This window comes from Synchiropus splendidus, chromosome 3 (assembly GCF_027744825.2).
Source record: "Synchiropus splendidus isolate RoL2022-P1 chromosome 3, RoL_Sspl_1.0, whole genome shotgun sequence".
Taxonomy (NCBI): Eukaryota; Metazoa; Chordata; class Actinopteri; order Syngnathiformes; family Callionymidae; genus Synchiropus; species Synchiropus splendidus.
Window position 1 is genome coordinate 36,132,501 of NC_071336.1, and position 17,900 is coordinate 36,150,400.

The following is a 17,900-nucleotide window of genomic DNA, read 5'->3' on the forward strand; positions in this document are numbered from 1 at the left end:
GACGGTGAGCGGCAGCTGAAGGAGCTGCAGGCGGCTCACGGCAGCCTCAGCAGACACGCCGACAGCCAGAAGAAGAGCCTGGAGGCCCTGCAGCAGCAGCACGACAGGTACCCCCCCCCCCCCCCCCCCCCCCCTCGCAACGAGCGCCGCCCTCTCACGCCCACCGCTCTCCTCAGGACGCTGGTGCTGCTGGACCAGAGGCAGCAGGAGCTGCTCTCCCTCCAGGCCCGTCTGCAGCAGAAGGACGCCGACCTCACGCGTGAGTCCGAGTCACGCCCCCGATCAGTCGAGTCCGTCACATCGACATGAGTCGGGCCACTTCTGTGCTGACTCATTGTGTCCACTAGGGACCGGCGCTAACTGATGGTCCACCGTCTCCACGGTGACACTCCTGCATCTCACCATAAGGTGGATAAACCCGCGGCTGCACACGTGAACCTGAGGAGAGGGTGACTCTGCTGCTCCGCAGCGTGTGACAGCTGTGGAGAGTGTGGTGGACTGAGGTTCACCATGGTAGTTTGAACCTTTGATCATGACACTGGTGGACTCTGACTCTCTGGATCCCTGTTTCTTTGATGAGATGGAGTGGTCCTCACAGGTTCTCTGAGGCGCTCCTCTGCCTTGGTAATGTGTCTTCAGCAGCATCTAGGAACTGTGTCCAGACTGCTCCATAGTTCAACTGTTCAGAGACATGAGACACAGCAGACAGACAGACAGACGGACGGCTCCATTGAAGCCCTCAATAAAGCTGGCAGAGCAGCCTGTCAGACACCAGCGGCTTCCACCAGAGACCTGAAACATTGAGTTGCTCATCTCTGCACTGCAGAGTTCACTCTTCTATTGAGACGTCAACAGACCATGGTGTTGGAGACTAACTCACACAGGTCCTCACAAAGACAGTAGTACAAGAGCACACACACAAATGATGCCGTCAGACACGTGACCATGACCTCCAGGGGGCGACCACATCCGTGTGGCTCATGGAGACGGACTCCAGTCTGACGTGTGGCCGTGTTTCCCCAGAGCTGCAGGGGGCGCTGCAGGAGCAGCAGCAGCAGGGACGTGAGAAGGACGGAGAGAAGCGAGCGCTGGAGGAGACGCTGGACCTTCTGAAGAAGGAGCTGAACAAGACGGAGCAGGCCAGGAAGGAGGCCAGCATCAAGGTAGGAGCTGCGGCCGAGCAGGGGGCGGAGCCTGTGGTGCTGGCGAGGAGGGTGATGAAGGTGTCCCGCTGCAGGCCTCGTCCCTGGAGCTGCAGAAGAGTCAGCTGGAGGCCAAGCTGCAGCAGAAGGAGGAGGAGCTCAGCAAGCACTCAGCCATGATTGCCATGATCCACAGCCTGAGCAGCGGCAAGATGAAGAACGACGTCAACCTGTCTCTCTGACCTCCGCCCGTCTCTCTGACCTCCAACCATCTCTCTGACCTCCAACCATCTCTCTGACCTCCAACCATCTCTCTGACCTCCAACCATCTCTCTGACCTCTGCCCGTCTATGTGACCTCCGCCCGTCTCTCTGACCTCCAACCATCTCTCTGACCTCCAACCATCTCTCTGACCTCTGCCCGTCTATGTGACCTCCGCCCGTCTCTCTGACCTCCAACCATCTCTCTGACCTCCAACCATCTCTCTGACCTCTGCCCGTCTCTCTGACCTCCGCCCGTCTCTCTGACCTCCAACCATCTCTCTGACCTCCGCCCGTCTCTCTGACCTCCAACCATCTCTCTGACCTCTGCCCGTCTCTGTGACCTCTGCCCGTCTCTGTGACCTCCGCCCGTCTCTCTGACCTCCAACCATCTCTCTGACCTCTGCCCGTCTCTGTGACCTCCGCCCGTCGCTCTGACCTCCAACCATCTCTCTGACCTCCACCTCCAACCTGTCTCTCTGACCTCCGCCCGTCTCTCTGACCTCCACCCGTCTATGTGACCTCCAACCGTCTCTGTGACCTCCACCCGTCTCCCTCCCCTTTTCCTCTGTCGCTGCAGAAGCTGTTTGTCTCTTGACTGTGAACCTTTGAATAAAAGTGTTGTGTTTCTGTGGCTCCGACTCCTCGTCTGTGCTGAGCTTCTGTTCCCAGCCTGCAGGTGGCGCTTCACGGCCAGAGGAGCGGGGCCTCGCGCTGACCCCCGCAGCAGTGGATCGAGGGCCCCGGGCCCCCCCGGCGGTCGCAGCAGCTGCTCTGGACCCGCCCCTACCTCAGCCTTCTATTCCAGGCGGCGTGTCCCGCAGCTGCTGCGCTCACTCTGCGGCGCTCGGCTGAAGCGCTGGCTGGCTGGCGGCGGCCTCAGACATGAAGCTCTGCTCGGAGGCTCTCACCCTGCTCCTCCTGCTGGTTCTGCTCGCAGCCGGTGAGTCCTTGCTTCTTCTGACCTGCCGAGCTCTTTTCTGCTGACTCTGGTGGAGGGTCATGTTGCTGTACTGCTGCCCTTGTGAGGACCTCTCCCCCTGAACGCATGGCTCTCCTGACCCGGGACCCTGGACCAGACCGGACCCAGGTTTTTGGAAGTTTGAACCCTCAAATGGAGGCCGAAGGTGGTGGAGTCCAGCAACTCGTCCTCACAAGGATGGTTTGGTGGAGAATTGGTCTCCACAAAGTCAGATCAACAAGCCCACACACGGCTGACTCCCGTGTACTTCAGTGGGTCAGAGTGTGTGTGAGTTGGTCAGAAGCCTCACCGTCAACTCACTTCCTGTCTGTGGGTCCTCCGCCGTGTTGACCAACAGTGACATCACTGCTCAGTCTGGCGCACGCACACGCGTCCCTGTTGCCGTGGGAACTGTCGGCACCGCTGACGACCTTCACCCGCTCACGAGGTCACCCTCTCCACACCTGTCACTCAGATTCTGTTTCTGTCAGCTGGCGCCTCACGTGTCATGTGACCTTCATGGTCCCCGAGACGCTGGATCCACAGACCCGAGGGGAGGGCCCCACAGAGGCGGGGGTCCTGATGTGAGTGTGAGGGCCCGTTTATACTGCCTTGTGGGGGCCAGATCCTGACAGAACACTGTCCTCGTGGGGACCTTTTGGCCGCTCCTGACTTGGCCAAGCCTCAGTTTGAGGGTTCACACAGCTGGGTGATTCTAACTGGGCTCCAGTCTGGTTCAGAGTCAAGGTTCACTTCAGCCGAGTGTTGAGGTTCAGGGGGAGAGGTCCTCACTAAGATAGGAAGACAAACACACATGTGTGTGGCAGGCTGCTGGGGCAGGAATGACGAGGAGCGTCTCATCAACCACCTCTTCAAGGAGCGGAAGTACAACAAGGAGCTGCGTCCAGTGGCGAGACAGCAGGACCCGGTGGACGTGTACCTGGCCCTGACGCTGTCCAACCTCATCTCCCTGGTACCGAGCGCGTGTGTGTGTGCGTGCGTGTGAGAGAGAGAGAGAGGGAACAAACCTTGTTCTGCTCCTGCAGAAAGAGAAAGACGAGACTCTTCTGACCAACGTCTGGATCGAGCACGTGAGTGTGTGACCGGCTCGTGTGTGTGTGTGTGTGGGAGCTCTGACCCCCCTCGCCCCCCCAGACCTGGTACGACCACCGCCTGTCCTGGAACTCCTCCCTGTACGACAGCGTGGAGCGGCTGCGGCTGCCGCCCAGCATGGTGTGGCTGCCGGAGATCGTGCTGGAGAACAAGTGAGTGGAAGCTCGGCCGCCTGCCCAGCGCCTCGGGACCAACCCTCGTCCCTGTGCGCGGCAGCAATGACGCCCAGTTCCAGGTGGCCTACTACTGCAACGTGCTGGTCAGTCCTGACGGCCTGTGCTACTGGCTGCCGCCCGCCATCTTCCGCTCCTCCTGCTCCATCAACGTCAACTTCTTCCCCTTCGACTGGCAGAACTGCACGCTCAAGTTCACGTGAGTCGCCGCGCCTGCCGGGACCTCACGCGGCTCTGACGCGCGCCCGGGTCCTGAGGCCGCACCTCCTCACAGCTGCCAGGTGTGGTGCTGTGGAGTACTGAGCACTGTACTGCTGTTCCAGTGGAGTACTGAGCACTGTACTGCTGTTCCAGTGGAGTACTGAGCACTGTACTGCTGTTCCAGTGGAGTACTGAGCACTGTACTGCTGTTCCAGCTCGCTGACGTACAACGCCAGAGAGATCCGGATGCTGCTGAAGGAGGAGGATGGTGTGACTGTGGAGTGGATCGTCATCGACCCAGAGAGCTGGACCGGTGGGTCATGTGACACCTGACACACTCACACAGACGTGCGCTGACTCGGCCGCGTCCCTCAGAGAACGGCGAGTGGGAGGTGATCCACCGACCAGCCAAGAGGAACACCTACAAGCACATCCCCATGGAGAGCAACAAGCACCAGGACATCACCTTCTACCTCATCATCAAGAGGAAGCCGCTCTTCTACATCGTCAACATCATCATCCCCTGTGTGCTCATCTCCTTCCTGGCTTCACTGGTCTATTACCTGCCGGCTGACAGTCAGTGCTGCGCTCACACACTCACACACACTCACACGCACGCGTGCAGCAGGGCCTGCTGGAGACTCAGCACCTGGGGGGGGTGTGTCTGTGTGTGTCTGTGTGTGTCTGTGTGTCTGTCTGTCTGTGTGCACATGTGTGCGTGCGCGTGAGAGCAGGCGGGGAGAAGATGACCTTGTCCATCTCGGTGCTCCTGGCCCAGTCCGTCTTCCTGCTGCTGATCTCACAGAGGCTTCCGGAGACCTCGCTGTCCGTCCCTCTCATCGTCAAGTCAGTCTCCCTCTCTCTCTCTCCCTGTCTCTCGCCCGCCCGCTCTGATGTGGACCCTGTGTGCAGGTACCTGGTCTTCATCATGGTTCTGGTCACTGTGGTGGTTCTGAACTGTGTGGTGGTCCTCAACCTGCACTTCAGGTCCCCGAGCACACACGTCATGTCGCAGTGGACCAAGAGGGTAACGCACAAGGGGTCTGGGGCGGGGGGGGGGACCAAACCAGAGTCCAGGACCAGGACCTGGCTGGGTGGCTGTGAAGAGGCCTGAGCGCGGGGCTCTGACCGCAGGTCTTCCTGGAGTGGCTGCCCCGCCTCCTGCGCATGTCCCGCCCAGAGGAGGAGGAGCCTCAGTGGCCCGGCGCGCTGCAGCGCCGCTCCAGCTCGGCGGGCTACATCGCCTCGGCAGAGCAGTACTACAGCATCAAGTCCCGCAGCGAGCTGATGTTCGAGCGGCAGTCGGCGCGACACGGGCTGGCGGCGCGGCCCACGCACGCCGCAGGTGAGCGGGGGAGGGGGCGGGGTCCCGCCGGCCACGCTGACGTCTGACGCCTCCGCAGTCAAGAGCCTCCAGGAGGACGGCGGGGTCTCCGAGCAGCTCTTCTGCGAGATCAAGCCGGCAGTAGACGGCGCCAACTACATCATCAAACACATGCGCAACAAGAAGGACTACAACGAGGTGAGTCTCCGGACCTTTGAGCCGAGTGCGTCTGAGCGCAGAAGCCATCACCTGGGGCGCGCGTGTCTGAGCCGGGCAGGAAGTCAGTCCAGGGCGGACTTTCAAGGTCGAACTTGGCCCGGGAGACACGGGGGCGAGGGTGCCGGCCAGGAGAGGAGGTCCGGGTGTGCAGGAGAGAGGGCAGCGAGTCTTCTGCTGGACGCAGGAGGGGTCGCGACCCCTGCGCCGGCCGCCGAACACTGTCTTCTCAGGTGTCACCCCTCCGGCCTCTCTGCAGGAGAAGGACAACTGGAGCGGCATCGCTCGCACCGTGGACCGGCTCTGCCTCTTCCTGGTGACCCCGGTCATGATCTTCGGCACCATCATCATCTTCCTCATGGGGCTGTGCAACCACCCGCCTCCGCTGCCCTTCGCCGGAGACTCGCACGACTACATGGAGAGCAACGCTCGGCTGGTGTGAGCGCGCCCTCACGCACACACCTGGGTCCGGTCCGGGTCACACCTCTCTCTCACACACTCATCAACGTGGCTTGTTTTTCTTTCTTTACGAACTTGTTTGCTGTTTGATGTTTCCTACTACAATAAAGTGTGACTTCAGTGTGTGTGTGTGTGTGTGTGTGTGTGTGTGAAGGCCTGTTTGGACCAGGCTCCTCCTTGCGAGGACATTCTGTAACGGTTTTAGACGGGAGACCCAAACGCAGCAGGAAGGAGGCGGAGACCGGCGCCAAGTCCAACAAAATGTAACAAGGAAAGAAAACAGAGTCACACTCGACTTCTCGACAAGGAGAGCGTGACAACATGAGGCGAGCGCAGGCCAAGCCATGTAACACCAGGAAGGGAGGGGGCCACACGGGGCTCACACCCCACTGCTCGCTCAAGTTCACTGCCAGGAATCGAGGATGGAGCAGGCCCAAGTGATGCAGCCGAGACGAGCCTCCGCTCTTCACGCGCTCTGTTTCTCTCTAGGAGTCAGAGGCCGGCGCCCCTGCTGACCCGCCGCTGCTGACGCTCAGCGAGGTCAGAGAGCTGTCGATGGAGCTCTTCTGTCCTTCCATCCGTCGGACTGCAACAGAGAGGACGTGAGTGTCGTGGCTCGCGGTCGGACTCCGAGTCACAGCTGAACTGACTTTTGACCAGCAGGAAGGCCACGGCGCAGTAGGACAGGAAGAGGAGCGAGGCCAGGACGGTGATGGGCACCAGGGTCTCCAGCCGGAGGTCTGCAGGAGAGCAGGCTGGAGCTCACGGAGGAGGAGGAGGAGAGGGCAGGGAGGAGGAGGAGGAGGAGGAGGAGGAGGAGGGGAGGAGAGGAGAGGGAGGGGAGGAGAGGAGGGGAGGAGGAGGAGGGAGGAGGAGGAGGAGGGAGGAGGAGGAAGAGGAGGAGGGGAGGAGGAGGAAGAGGAGGGCAGGAGGAGGAAGAGGAGGGGAGGAGGAGGAGAGGAGAGGAGGAAGAGGAGGGGAGGAGGAGGAGGAGGGAGGAGGAGAGGAGGGAGGAGGAGGAAGAGGAGGAGGAGGAGGAGGAGAGGAGGGAGGAGGAGGGGAGGAGGAGGAGGAGGGGAGGAGGAGGAGGAGGAAGAGGAGGGGAGGAAGAGGAGGGAGGAGAGGAGGAGGAGGAGGAGGGGAGGGAGGAGGAGGAGGAAGAGGAGGGAGGAGGAGGAGGAGGAGGAGGGCAGGAGGAGGAGGAGGAGGAGAGGGGAGGAGGAGGAAGAGAGGTGGAAGAGGAGGGGAGGAGGAGGAGGACGAGGAGGGGAGGGGGAGGAGGAGGGGAGGAGGAGGAGGAGGGGAGGAGGAGGAAGAGGAGGAGGAAGAGGAGGGGAGGAGGAGGAGACGAGGAGGGGAGGGGGAGGAGGAGGAGGAGGAGGAGCCCTACCTTCTCCGATGGTGACGTTGGAGACGGTGAGGATGGTCTGGTCGGCCGCGCTCACCTCGCAGGTGTACGCGCCCTGGTGCGCCGTGCTCAGGTTGCGCAGCGTCAGCGTCCGCGCCGCCGCCCGGCTGTCGTACACGTGGAGGCTCCACTCGCCCCAGAAGCTCAGCCGAGTCCGGTCGCCGCTGGCGTTGATGGTCAGGATGGGCTGGGAGCCCCGGAACCACAGGTGAGGTGAAGCTGCGCAGAGGGCGTAGGGCAGGCTGCAGGGCACGTTGAGGTTGCTGCCGGCCAGGGCCTGGATCAGGCTGCGACAGCGGCGAGAGGTGAGTCTGGGCTGCGGCGGCGCACGCACCCGCCACCGTGGCTACCTTCTTGCTTCAGGTGCACGCTCCGCGGCTGCCGGCGCTGGCCACGCTGCAGATGTAGGTCGATTCATGCTGTCGTCGCCGGCAGCCGCAGGAGCTCTCACCGAGTAGAAGCCCGCCCGGTTCCTCCGCACCTGGGTCCTGTTGCGCAGCCCGCTGCCGTCGGTGGCGGGGGTCGGTGCCAGGTGAGCGTCGGCGCCGGGTTAGATCCCCTGGCTCGGCACCAGACGGCGGCGTGGCCCACCTCCGCGGAGACGTCCTCCACCGGAGCTGCGGCACACAAGCGGAGGCGGTGGCTCCTGCGGGGGCCGGCGCTGAGGGAGGGGGGGGGGGCTTACCTCGCACCTGCAGCGACACCACGGCCGACTCGTCGGTGCGCGGCTGCATGATGGTGACGCAGAAGTACTTGCCCTCGTCGTGCGGCGTGACGTTCCTCAGCACCAGCGTGGCGTTGCCCTCCAGGACCTTGTCGGCGTACAGGTCCGTGCGGCCCTTGTACTTGTCGGCGGGCGAGTTGTGGCCCACCACCCAGCTGGTGTTGCCGTAGCGGGTGCAGCTCACCACCGCCTTCTTCTTGAACCACATGACGCGCACGCCTTTGCCGTCCGAGTTGAACTTGCAGGGCAGCACGCAGGGCTCCGCCCTCAGGCAGGTGATGAGCGTCTCTGCGGCACAGAGTCGCCAGGCTCAGTGGGGAGCCGCTAACTGGGAAAGTGTTTTGGAGTCAAGTGCTGACAAATACATCATAACATAAATAGAGAAACACCAAAGGCTGATCAGGACTCCGACAGTCTGAGGGCCGAGGGAAGAAGCTGTTGCTGTGACGGGAGGCTCTGGTCTGGATGGACCGAGCTCCTGCCAGAGGAAGAGGAACAAACAGTCCGTGTCTCCAGGGTGAGAAGGGTCGGCTCTGATCCCACCTGCACGTCTCTGGGTCCTGGAGACATACGGGTCGACCCAGCTGTGACCAGCGCATTCCCGTGGTGTCTGACCCGGGGCCGGGCTCGGACCGCAGCGACTCAAACAAGGCTCGGTGACTCACCTTCCCCCGCCGCCAGCCCCGGCCCCAGCAGCAGCAGCAGCAGCAGCAGCAGCGGGACCAGCATCCTCCTGGTCCGTCCCAGCAGCAGAGCCTCGCGATCGCAGCCGGCCGACCGGAAGCAGGAACAGCAAGTGAGGACGGACTGGAAAAGCTGGTTGAGCTGCGCACCTGAGAACAGGTGAGCGAGAGTGTCGCCGAGTCAGGTGCCCTGGTTTCCTGTCGCCAGTGTGAAACACTACCACCTGCTGTTGACTGCACGTTGACATTCGTGTGCAAAAGGTTCGACTGTTCCCCTCAGGCTGTTTCCAGTTGTTGCCCTTGGAACACTGCCAAGGTCCTGGAAGGTGCCGATCGTTTGGAGACGACGGGCTCAATCTGAGGCGCGGGTCAGAAAAGAGTGAGTCGTGTGGTTGAGTCACGACGCGTCGTGGAATCGACCGTGTTCAAGGCGGTTCTGTGCGCCGCAGCTGAAGCTCGTCATGTCGGCCCACTTCCAGTTAGACGCTGTTCTGTCTCCGCTCATTGGTTTGATCACTGGGCTGAACTCTCCACACGCCTCAACTGGTGCGTCTGTGTCCCATGGAATCATCTTGTGTTGTTCTGTGACGCTCGAACTTCACCGTCAAGAAGAGCAAAGACATGGATTCAAAAGCAAGGGTCACACGGTCCGTGTTCCCTCGAACACAGCCACACCCACGCCCTTTAGAAGAGGCTTGAAAGATGTTGCAATCTTTTGAACTGGAGCGCCGTCACGGGGCGCGCGCTGCAGCGGAGGACAGACGCGCGGTGGAAGAGCGCTTCATCTGACTGCTCTGATGTCACCAGGACAGCTCATGTCTGAGTTCCCAGGAGAAGCCAACGCACGATGATACCGTCCTTTATTAACGTTGCTAGCGTAGCAGTCCACCTGTTACTCCAGTGCCTTCGCTTTTGTCTTACCATCTCTGAGCACACAGTGCCTCCTTGTGGCCACCATATAACATGTCTTTATTGTGAACACAACAGTCTGCACGGCCAGAAGCTCCGGAGTCTGGGAGCTGCAGCACTTTATAGTCCGTTCAGGACGGACTTTTGTTGCGCAGCCTCCATGTTTCTGCGCTGGGATCGTTTCTGCTGTGCGCACGCGCGCAGCTCGGAGGGAACCTCGGTCGTGGCTCCTCAGCTCTCGAATGATGAAGAGTGTGTGGAACCTTCCCAGCCAGTGGGGGGCGCCACAAACAAATGTTCAGCAGCAACACTGGCTCGACCAGTGATGTGCGTGTCACTCACTTTCTCTTGACCCTCACACCGACATCCTCAGTGGTGAACGTCACGGCGTGGACGTGTTCCAAAATGATCACGTATTTCTCGACCACAAAAAAGATGAAGACACAGCAGCGTCGATCTTCACCTCAGATGCATTGTTGTCCCACACTGCCCTCTATCGACACCTGCAGGTATTGCGCAACACGCTCAAATCTCAAGGCTGTTCAGCTGGTCAGTGGTCACATGACCATCATGTGATCAGTCCGGTGCTCCAGTGTCACCGTCACGGACTGTGGTCACATGACAGCTCAGCGTTACGAAACGTTCAGACTTTTAAAATGGATGGATAATGAGGCTAAAACCAGGACTAAGCTAGCATGTAGCCAGTAGCTGGACCGAGCTAGCATGTAGCCAGTAGCTGGACCGAGCTAGCATGTAGCCAGTAGCTGGACCGAGCTCGTGTGTAGCCAGTAGCTGGACCGAGCTAGCATGTAGCCAGTAGCTGGACCAAGCTAGCGTGTAGCCAGTAGCTGGACCGAGCTAGCATGTAGCCAGTAGCTGGACCAAGCTAGCGTGTAGCCAGTAGCTGGACCGAGCTAGCATGTAGCCAGTAGCTGGACCAAGCTAGCGTGTAGCCAGTAGCTGGACCGAGCTAGCATGTAGCCAGTAGCTGGACCAAGCTAGCATGTAGCCAGTAGCTGGACCGAGCTAGCATGTAGCCAGTAGCCAGGAAGGAGTAAACAAGAGCAAAGTATTACAGAGCAACTTACAATAAAGAAACACTTTATGAACAATGTTTTTGACAATAAAGACTTGAAGTGGATCAATTTGCCTGACAACCCCCCCCCTCCGCCAGCACCAGAGTCCACACGTCACAGACGTGCAGTGTCCTCACAGCTGAGTGGCCGGGGTCAAGAGTCCTCGCCGTCTGATGCCTGCAGCTCAGGAGGAGCGTTGGTCTTCAGCAGGAGTCTGCAAGTCGCTCGCCGGGGGCCCGTGATCTTGTAGTGGGAGCTTCTCAGCGGCTGCTTCTGAGGAGGTGCCGGACCCTGAAGTTCTCTTCTCCAAGTTTTGTTGGTTCTTCGTGGCACTGGCTGTCGCTCCTCCTGCAGAGACGTCACACAAGGTCAGACAAGACAACCGAAGCTCAGAACCTGCCTGGAAGCCAGCGTGTCCTGCTCCTCCGGCAGCAGAGCAGAGCCGAGGCTCAGCAGCGTCTGGACTGGAGCGGGTTGGCCCGGTCACACAAGGGCCACCTCTCTCAGAGGAGCGCCAGAAGCTGGTCTGAAACGGTCGTCCCATTCAGAAGAAGCAGTGGTCAAACCTCGTCGACTTCTCCAGCACCAGCACACCAGAGCTCCCATCACGACCAGCGCCAGGAGGACGACGACCACTGGGATGATCCATGCTGCTCCTGGTTCTCCACCTGAAGAGCAGACCTGAGGTGAGTGCCACTTCTTCGGTCTCTTGAGATGATCCTGGCTGGAGGGCTTCATGGCCTCACCGATCTTCACGCGGATGACCTTCACGTGCGTCTCCTCCTGGTTGATGAGCTGACAGGTGTAAATCCCGCTGAGATCCGGAGACAGCTTCTGCAGAGTCAGGCTGCCGGACGCCGACAGATCCTTCACGTGGTCCCGCCAGCGCTCCGCGACATTGCCGACCTCTCCGCGGACCACCAGGCTGCCGTTGAAGCTCCAGGTGATGGACGTCAGTGGAGGCTTCAGAGCAGAGCAATGGAAGGTCTCCTGGCTCCCCGTGACTTCGAGGTCTCCTGAGATGGAGCAGAGTAGACGACGAGGCCTGAAGCTCCGGGCTCCTCCTCCGAGTGAGACTCACCTGTGGTCAGCGTGGCGCTCCTGCTGCTCCCGGGGGTCGTGACCTTGCAGGTGACGTCTTCTTGATCTCCAGACCTCAGCACTGAGCTCCTGACGCTGTAGAGCTCCTGCCCCGCCGGCTGCTCTATGCTGGTGTCAGGGCTCAGGCCCCCGGACCACGTGACCTGAGGACTCGGGTAGATTCCCTCTGAGCGGCAGGTGATCCGCTCTCCTTCCTCAGCGATGGAGACCTTGGTCACTGGAGCTGGAGGGAATGAAGGAGCGCATGAGGCTGTTACCATGGAGACGAGTCCCTCTCTACCTGTGCTGCCCGGCAGGTACTGGACCTCGTCCTTCCAACCTCACGAGGAAGCGTTTTGATTTGGGGCTTCAATATAGTAACGATAGAAACTGAGACCAAACATGTGACACCATCACCGAGCGTGGACTCGCTCTGCTGAGTCTCAGGTCCACCAGGAGCTCCAGGCTCCTCCTCTCCCCGGTGAACCTGAGGGGAGCCCCGCGTGTTGCCTCCTGGCTTCACCGGTCCTCCACACGTCTGCTGGACCTCCTCCTTACCTTCCACCTCCAGGTTGACCGACGACTCCTGCCGGCCCCTGGAGTTGCTGGTGTAGCAGGCGTAGAGTCCACGGTCAGAGACCCGGACCTCCTCCAGCCACAGGGAAGCGTTGCCTCTGGACAGCTGGTCCAGGAACAGGGACGTTCTGCCCCTGAACCGTGGGAGTTGGTGGTCCAGCTGGTCCTTTCCATTGTAGAAGGAGTGGACCACGGGGGTCTTGGAGCCGTCCTTCATCCAGTGGACCAGCAGGTCTTCTCCTGTGGGGAAGGTACACGGGAGGATCTGGCTGCTCCCCACAGCAGAGGTGACGCCTGCAGGACACCAGACTCCAGGTCAGTGAGGAGCACGGATGAGGACTTCAGAGCCAGGGCCTGGATCACCAGGGTCATGATGGAGTCATGACGTCTACTGACGTGTTGTCCACATGACAACATCTGTACCCAACATGAGCGTGATTGGCCGCCAGTCACAGCAGCGCCCCTTAGTCCCGCCCCCCCGTCACAAAGACACTGGACCTTCTCCACTGACAGCGGGGTAACATGACAGGGGGGTAACATGACAGGGGGGTAACATGACAGCGGGGTAACATGACAGCGGGGTAACATGACAGCAGGGTAACATGACAGCAGGGTAACATGACAGCAGGGTAACATGACAGCGGGGTAACATGACAGATGGGTAACATGACAGCGGGGTAACATGACAGATGGGTAACATGACAGTGGGGTAACATGACAGCGGGGGTAACATGACAGATGGGTAACATGACAGTGGGGTAACATGACAGATGGGTAACATGACAGCGGGGTAACATGACAGCAGGGTAACGTGACAGTGGGGTAACATGACAGCAGGGTAACGTGACAGCGGGGTAACATGACAGTGGGGTAACATGACAGCAGGGTAACGTGACAGCGGGGTAACATGACAGTGGGGTAACATGACAGCAGGGTAACGTGACAGCGGGGTAACATGACAGCGGGGTAACATGACAGCGGGGTAACATGACAGTGGGGTAACATGACAGTGGGGTAACATGACAGCAGGGTAACATGACAGCGGGGGAACATGACAGATGGGTAACATGACAGATGGGTAACATGACAGCAGGGTAACATGACAGTGGGGTAACATGACAGCGGTGGTAACATGACAGTGGGGTAACATGACAGATGGGTAACATGACAGTGGGGTAACATGACAGCGGGGTAACATGACAGTGGGGTAACATGACAGCGGGGGTAACATGACAGCGGGGTAACATGACAGATGGGTAACATGACAGTGGGGTAACATGACAGATGGGTAACATGACAGCAGGGTAACATGACAGCGGGGGAACATGACAGATGGGTAACATGACAGTGGGGTAACATGACAGCGGGGTAACATGACAGTGGGGTAACATGACAGCAGGGTAACATGACAGTGGGGTAACATGACAGTGGGGTAACATGACAGCGGGGTAACATGACAGCGGGGTAACATGACAGCGGGGTAACATGACAGATGGGTAACATGACAGTGGGGTAACATGACAGATGGGTAACATGACAGCGGGGTAACATGACAGCGGGGGGAACATGACAGATGGGTAACATGACAGTGGGGTAACATGACAGCGGGGTAACATGACAGTGGGGTAACATGACAGCAGGGTAACATGACAGTGGGGTAACATGACAGTGGGGTAACATGACAGCGGGGTAACATGACAGATGGGTAACATGACAGTGGGGTAACATGACAGCAGGGTAACATGACAGCAGGGTAACATGACAGCGGGGTAACATGACAGCAGGGTAACATGACAGCAGGGTAACATGACAGCGGGGTAACATGACAGCAGGGTAACATGACAGCAGGGTAACATGACAGCAGGGTAACATGACAGCGGGGTAACATGACAGATGGGTAACATGACAGCGGGGTAACATGACAGATGGGTAACATGACAGTGGGGTAACATGACAGCAGGGTAACATGACAGCGGGGGAACATGACAGATGGGTAACATGACAGATGGGTAACATGACAGCAGGGTAACATGACAGTGGGGTAACATGACAGCGGGGTAACATGACAGTGGGGTAACATGACAGATGGGTAACATGACAGTGGGGTAACATGACAGCGGGGTAACATGACAGTGGGGTAACATGACAGCGGGGTAACATGACAGCGGGGTAACATGACAGATGGGTAACATGACAGTGGGGTAACATGACAGATGGGTAACATAGCAGGGTAACATGACAGCGGGGGAACATGACAGATGGGTAACATGACAGTGGGGTAACATGACAGCGGGGTAACATGACAGTGGGGTAACATGACAGCAGGGTAACATGACAGTGGGGTAACATGACAGTGGGGTAACATGACAGCGGGGGTAACATGACAGATGGGTAACATGACAGTGGGGTAACATGACAGCAGGGTAACATGACAGCAGGGTAACATGACAGCGGGGTAACATGACAGCAGGGTAACATGACAGCAGGGTAACATGACAGCGGGGTAACATGACAGATGGGTAACATGACAGTGGGGTAACATGACAGCGGGGTAACATGACAGCGGGGTAACATGACAGCGGGGTAACATGACAGATGGGTAACATGACAGTGGGGTAACATGACAGCGGGGTAACATGACAGCGGGGTAACATGACAGCGGGGTAACATGACAGCGGGGGTAACATGACAGCGGGGTAACATGACAGCGGGGTAACATGACAGCGGGGTAACATGACAGTGGGGTAACATGACAGATGGGTAACATGACAGTGGGGTAACATGACAGTGGGGTAACATGACAGATGGGTAACATGACAGTGGGGTAACATGACAGTGGGGTAACATGACAGATGGGTAACATGACAGATGGGTAACATGACAGTGGGGTAACATGACAGCGGGGTAACATGACAGTGGGGTAACATGACAGATGGGTAACATGACAGTGGGGTAACATGACAGTGGGGTAACATGACAGCGGGGTAACATGACAGATGGGTAACATGACAGCGGGGTAGCAGGGGTGACTTCAGTACCCGTGTGGAGCCTAAGAGCATGACGTGGAGAAAGGAACCAAATGTCACCTTGAGTTCGACAGAGGTGTTTTCATGTATTTCTGAGAGGAAAGTCAAACTCACAGCTCTCAGGCCAAAGCAGCTGGAGAAGACTTTTATTGTTTCCTTCAGCTGAGAGTGTGAACCTTTGTCACGGAAGGGCGAGGGGATGAATGCAGCGCGGCAGGTTGGCCTGGATTCCTCACTGCCTGAAGATGCCAGCAGGGAGCAGCTGAGAAGAGCTGAGCATGGTCACCTCTGAGTGGAGCAGTGCTCAGCTCAGTGGTCGGCTGGAGCCTGTTTTCTGTTTGGTCCTGTGAGGTCAGGCACCAGCTCCCCCCCTCCCCCACCCCTCCCCCGCCCCACAGCAGCTGGTCAGCCGTGTTGTGCAACACAGCTGAGTGACAGAGGACACGGACTCTCACCTGACAGCTGACTGCTCTCTGCCGCCCACACCAGGGTCGCCAGGGTCGCCAGGGTCAGCGGGGTCAGCGGGGTCACGGCCCTCATCCCGCTGCTGCTGCTGCTGCTGCTGCTGCTGCTGCTCCACAAGAGTCGGCGCTCCGTCTGCGGCTGCCGCGTCTCCTCACAGGATCATCGGTGAAACCAGTCCAGCTGCATGACTCTGAGCTCAGGTCAAGGTCTGACGTCAGTCAATGAGTAACAGAGCTGAGTTTCACTTTGCTCGACTCTTCATGTGTCACGACGCCGCTCCTCAACTTATGGTCCACTGAACCTTCGGCTCCGCCCACTTCCCCACTTCTGCCCCACCTCACCAGGTGAGAGCGGAGGGCGCCGGTGTTGAGAGCCCTCGGCCTCTTCCGAGCCGGCCTCTAGGGGGCGTCCTCCTGAGATGCCACCTCCACTGACTCCTCTCTCTCTCTCTCTCTCTCTCTCTCTCTCTCTCTCTCTCTCGCTCTCCCTCTCCCTCTCCCTCTCTCCCTCTCCCTCTCCCTCTCCCTCTCCCTCTCTCTCTCTCTCTCTCTCTCTCTCTCTCTCTCTCTCTCTCGCTCTCCCTCTCCCTCCCTCTCTCTCTCTCTCGCTCTCCCTCTCCCTCTCCCTCTCTCTCTCTCCCTCTCCCTCTCCCTCTCCCTCTCTCTCTCTCTCTCTCTCTCTCTCTCTCTCTCTCTCTCTCTCTCTCTCTCTCCCTCCCTCTCTCTCTCTCTCTCCCTCTCCTCTCTCTCTCTCTCTCTCTCTCTCTCTCTCTCTCTCTCTCTCTCTCTCTCTCTCTCTCTCGCTCTCTCGCTCTCTCTCTCTCTCTCTCTCTCTCTCTCTTGGAAGGCTGCGGGTCCGGACAGAGTTTCCCCTGCCATCCTGAAGCATTGTGCTGCTGAGCTGGCTCCAGTGTTCACGGACATCTTCAGCCCTTCATCTCGTTCTGGAGCATCTGGACTGCCCAGGAACCTATGCCAGGATCCTGTTTGTGGACTTCAGCTCTGCCTTTAATACAATTCTTCCAGCTCTGCTTGAAGACAAGCTTGGCCAGCTGGACGTGCCTGACTCCCTCTGCAGATGGATGACAGACTTGCTGACCAGCCGGAGTCAGCGTGTGCAGCTGACTGTCTCTGACACTCGGACCCTCAACATGGGGTCTCCTCAGGGCTGTGTTCTCTCTCCATGGCTCTTCTCTCTCTACACTAACTGCTGCACCTCCAGCCACGAGTCCGTGAAGCTGATCAAGTTTGGGGATGACGCCACCATCATGGGGCTCATCTCAGATGGAGAAGAGTCGGCTTACAGGAGGGAGGTGGAGCGGCTGGTGTCCTGGTGCAGCCACAACAACCTGGAGCTCAACGCTCAGAAGACAGTGGAGATGGTCACAGACTTCAGGAGAGTCACAGCTCCTCCGTCCCCTCTCATGTTGGCTGGTTTATCCATTCCTATTGTGGACTCCTTCTGCTTCCTGGGAACCACCATCACTGAGGACCAACCATCAGGTCCCTCATCAGGAAGGGCCAGCAGAGAATGTTCTTCCTGGGGCAGCTACGAAAACTACGACGGAGTTGCTGGTGGAGTTCTACACGGCCATCATCCAGTCCATCCTCACCTCCTCTATCACCGTCTGGTACAACAGCGCCCCCTCCAGGGACAAGAGCAGACTGCAGCGCAGCGTATGTTCTGCTGAGAAGGTGATGGGTTGCAGCCTGCAGCGCCTCTTCAGGACCTGTATGTCTCCAGGACCCAGAGACGTGACCCTTCTCACCCTGGACATGGACTGTTTGTTCCTCTTCCCTCTGGCAGGAGGCTACGGTCCATCCAGACCAGAGCCTCCCGTCACAGCAACAGCTTCTTCCCCTCGGCCCTCAGACTGTCGGAGTCCTGAACAGCCTTGTTGTTAATTAATTAATTAATTTATTTTTATTGTACTTCATTTTACTTTATTTTATTTTATTATTTATTTACTTTTTGACTGCATATTATTCCAAAACACTTTCCTAGTCAGTGGGCTCCCCACTGACCATGGCAATACATTTGATTCTGATTCTCTCTCTGCTCCACGCCGAGTCTCTCCCAAGTTCTGCTGCGGTGATGGCACAAG

At 58.7% G+C, this 17,900-nt stretch overlaps 4 protein-coding genes across 4 annotated transcripts in view; 3 read left to right on the top strand and 1 right to left on the bottom strand.

Annotated features, from left to right (window-relative positions):
• The window catches only part of cip2a (cellular inhibitor of PP2A), a 9,977-nt gene extending 7,895 nt beyond the window's left edge, over positions 1-2,082 (top strand). Inside the window, exons 18-21 of the mRNA XM_053859101.1 lie at positions 1-107; positions 177-259; positions 1,024-1,163; positions 1,238-2,082. The exon at positions 1-107 is cut by the window's left edge and continues 7 nt beyond it. Of these exons, the coding sequence (XP_053715076.1) occupies positions 1-107; positions 177-259; positions 1,024-1,163; positions 1,238-1,384 (477 nt within the window). The 3' untranslated portion in view covers positions 1,385-2,082. The remainder of the gene's footprint in view (positions 108-176; positions 260-1,023; positions 1,164-1,237) is intronic.
• A 166-nt stretch (positions 2,083-2,248) lies between these two features.
• On the top strand, positions 2,249-5,964 carry chrnd (cholinergic receptor, nicotinic, delta (muscle)). Its single transcript, XM_053859134.1, has 12 exons — positions 2,249-2,345; positions 3,191-3,336; positions 3,410-3,454; positions 3,519-3,628; positions 3,693-3,848; positions 4,066-4,163; positions 4,226-4,426; positions 4,585-4,696; positions 4,763-4,877; positions 4,985-5,195; positions 5,254-5,372; positions 5,650-5,964. The coding sequence occupies exons 1-12, from the start codon at positions 2,288-2,290 to the stop codon at positions 5,830-5,832; spliced, it is 1,554 nt and encodes a 517-aa protein (XP_053715109.1). The 5' UTR covers positions 2,249-2,287; the 3' UTR covers positions 5,833-5,964.
• Positions 4,957-9,482, bottom strand: LOC128756003 (butyrophilin subfamily 3 member A2-like). The gene is made up of 6 exons (XM_053860127.1): positions 8,647-9,482; positions 7,943-8,269; positions 7,739-7,874; positions 7,240-7,544; positions 6,500-6,589; positions 4,957-6,435 (listed from the first exon to the last, which is right to left on the bottom strand). The coding sequence occupies exons 1-6, from the start codon at positions 8,708-8,710 to the stop codon at positions 6,335-6,337; spliced, it is 1,023 nt and encodes a 340-aa protein (XP_053716102.1). The 5' UTR covers positions 8,711-9,482; the 3' UTR covers positions 4,957-6,334.
• Positions 9,483-15,915: 6,433 nt separating this feature from the next.
• On the top strand, positions 15,916-17,697 carry LOC128755512 (uncharacterized). The gene is made up of 2 exons (XM_053859171.1): positions 15,916-16,140; positions 16,643-17,697. The coding sequence occupies exon 2, from the start codon at positions 16,878-16,880 to the stop codon at positions 17,484-17,486; it is 609 nt and encodes a 202-aa protein (XP_053715146.1). The 5' UTR covers positions 15,916-16,140; positions 16,643-16,877; the 3' UTR covers positions 17,487-17,697.
• The last annotated feature ends 203 nt before the right edge of the window (positions 17,698-17,900 follow it).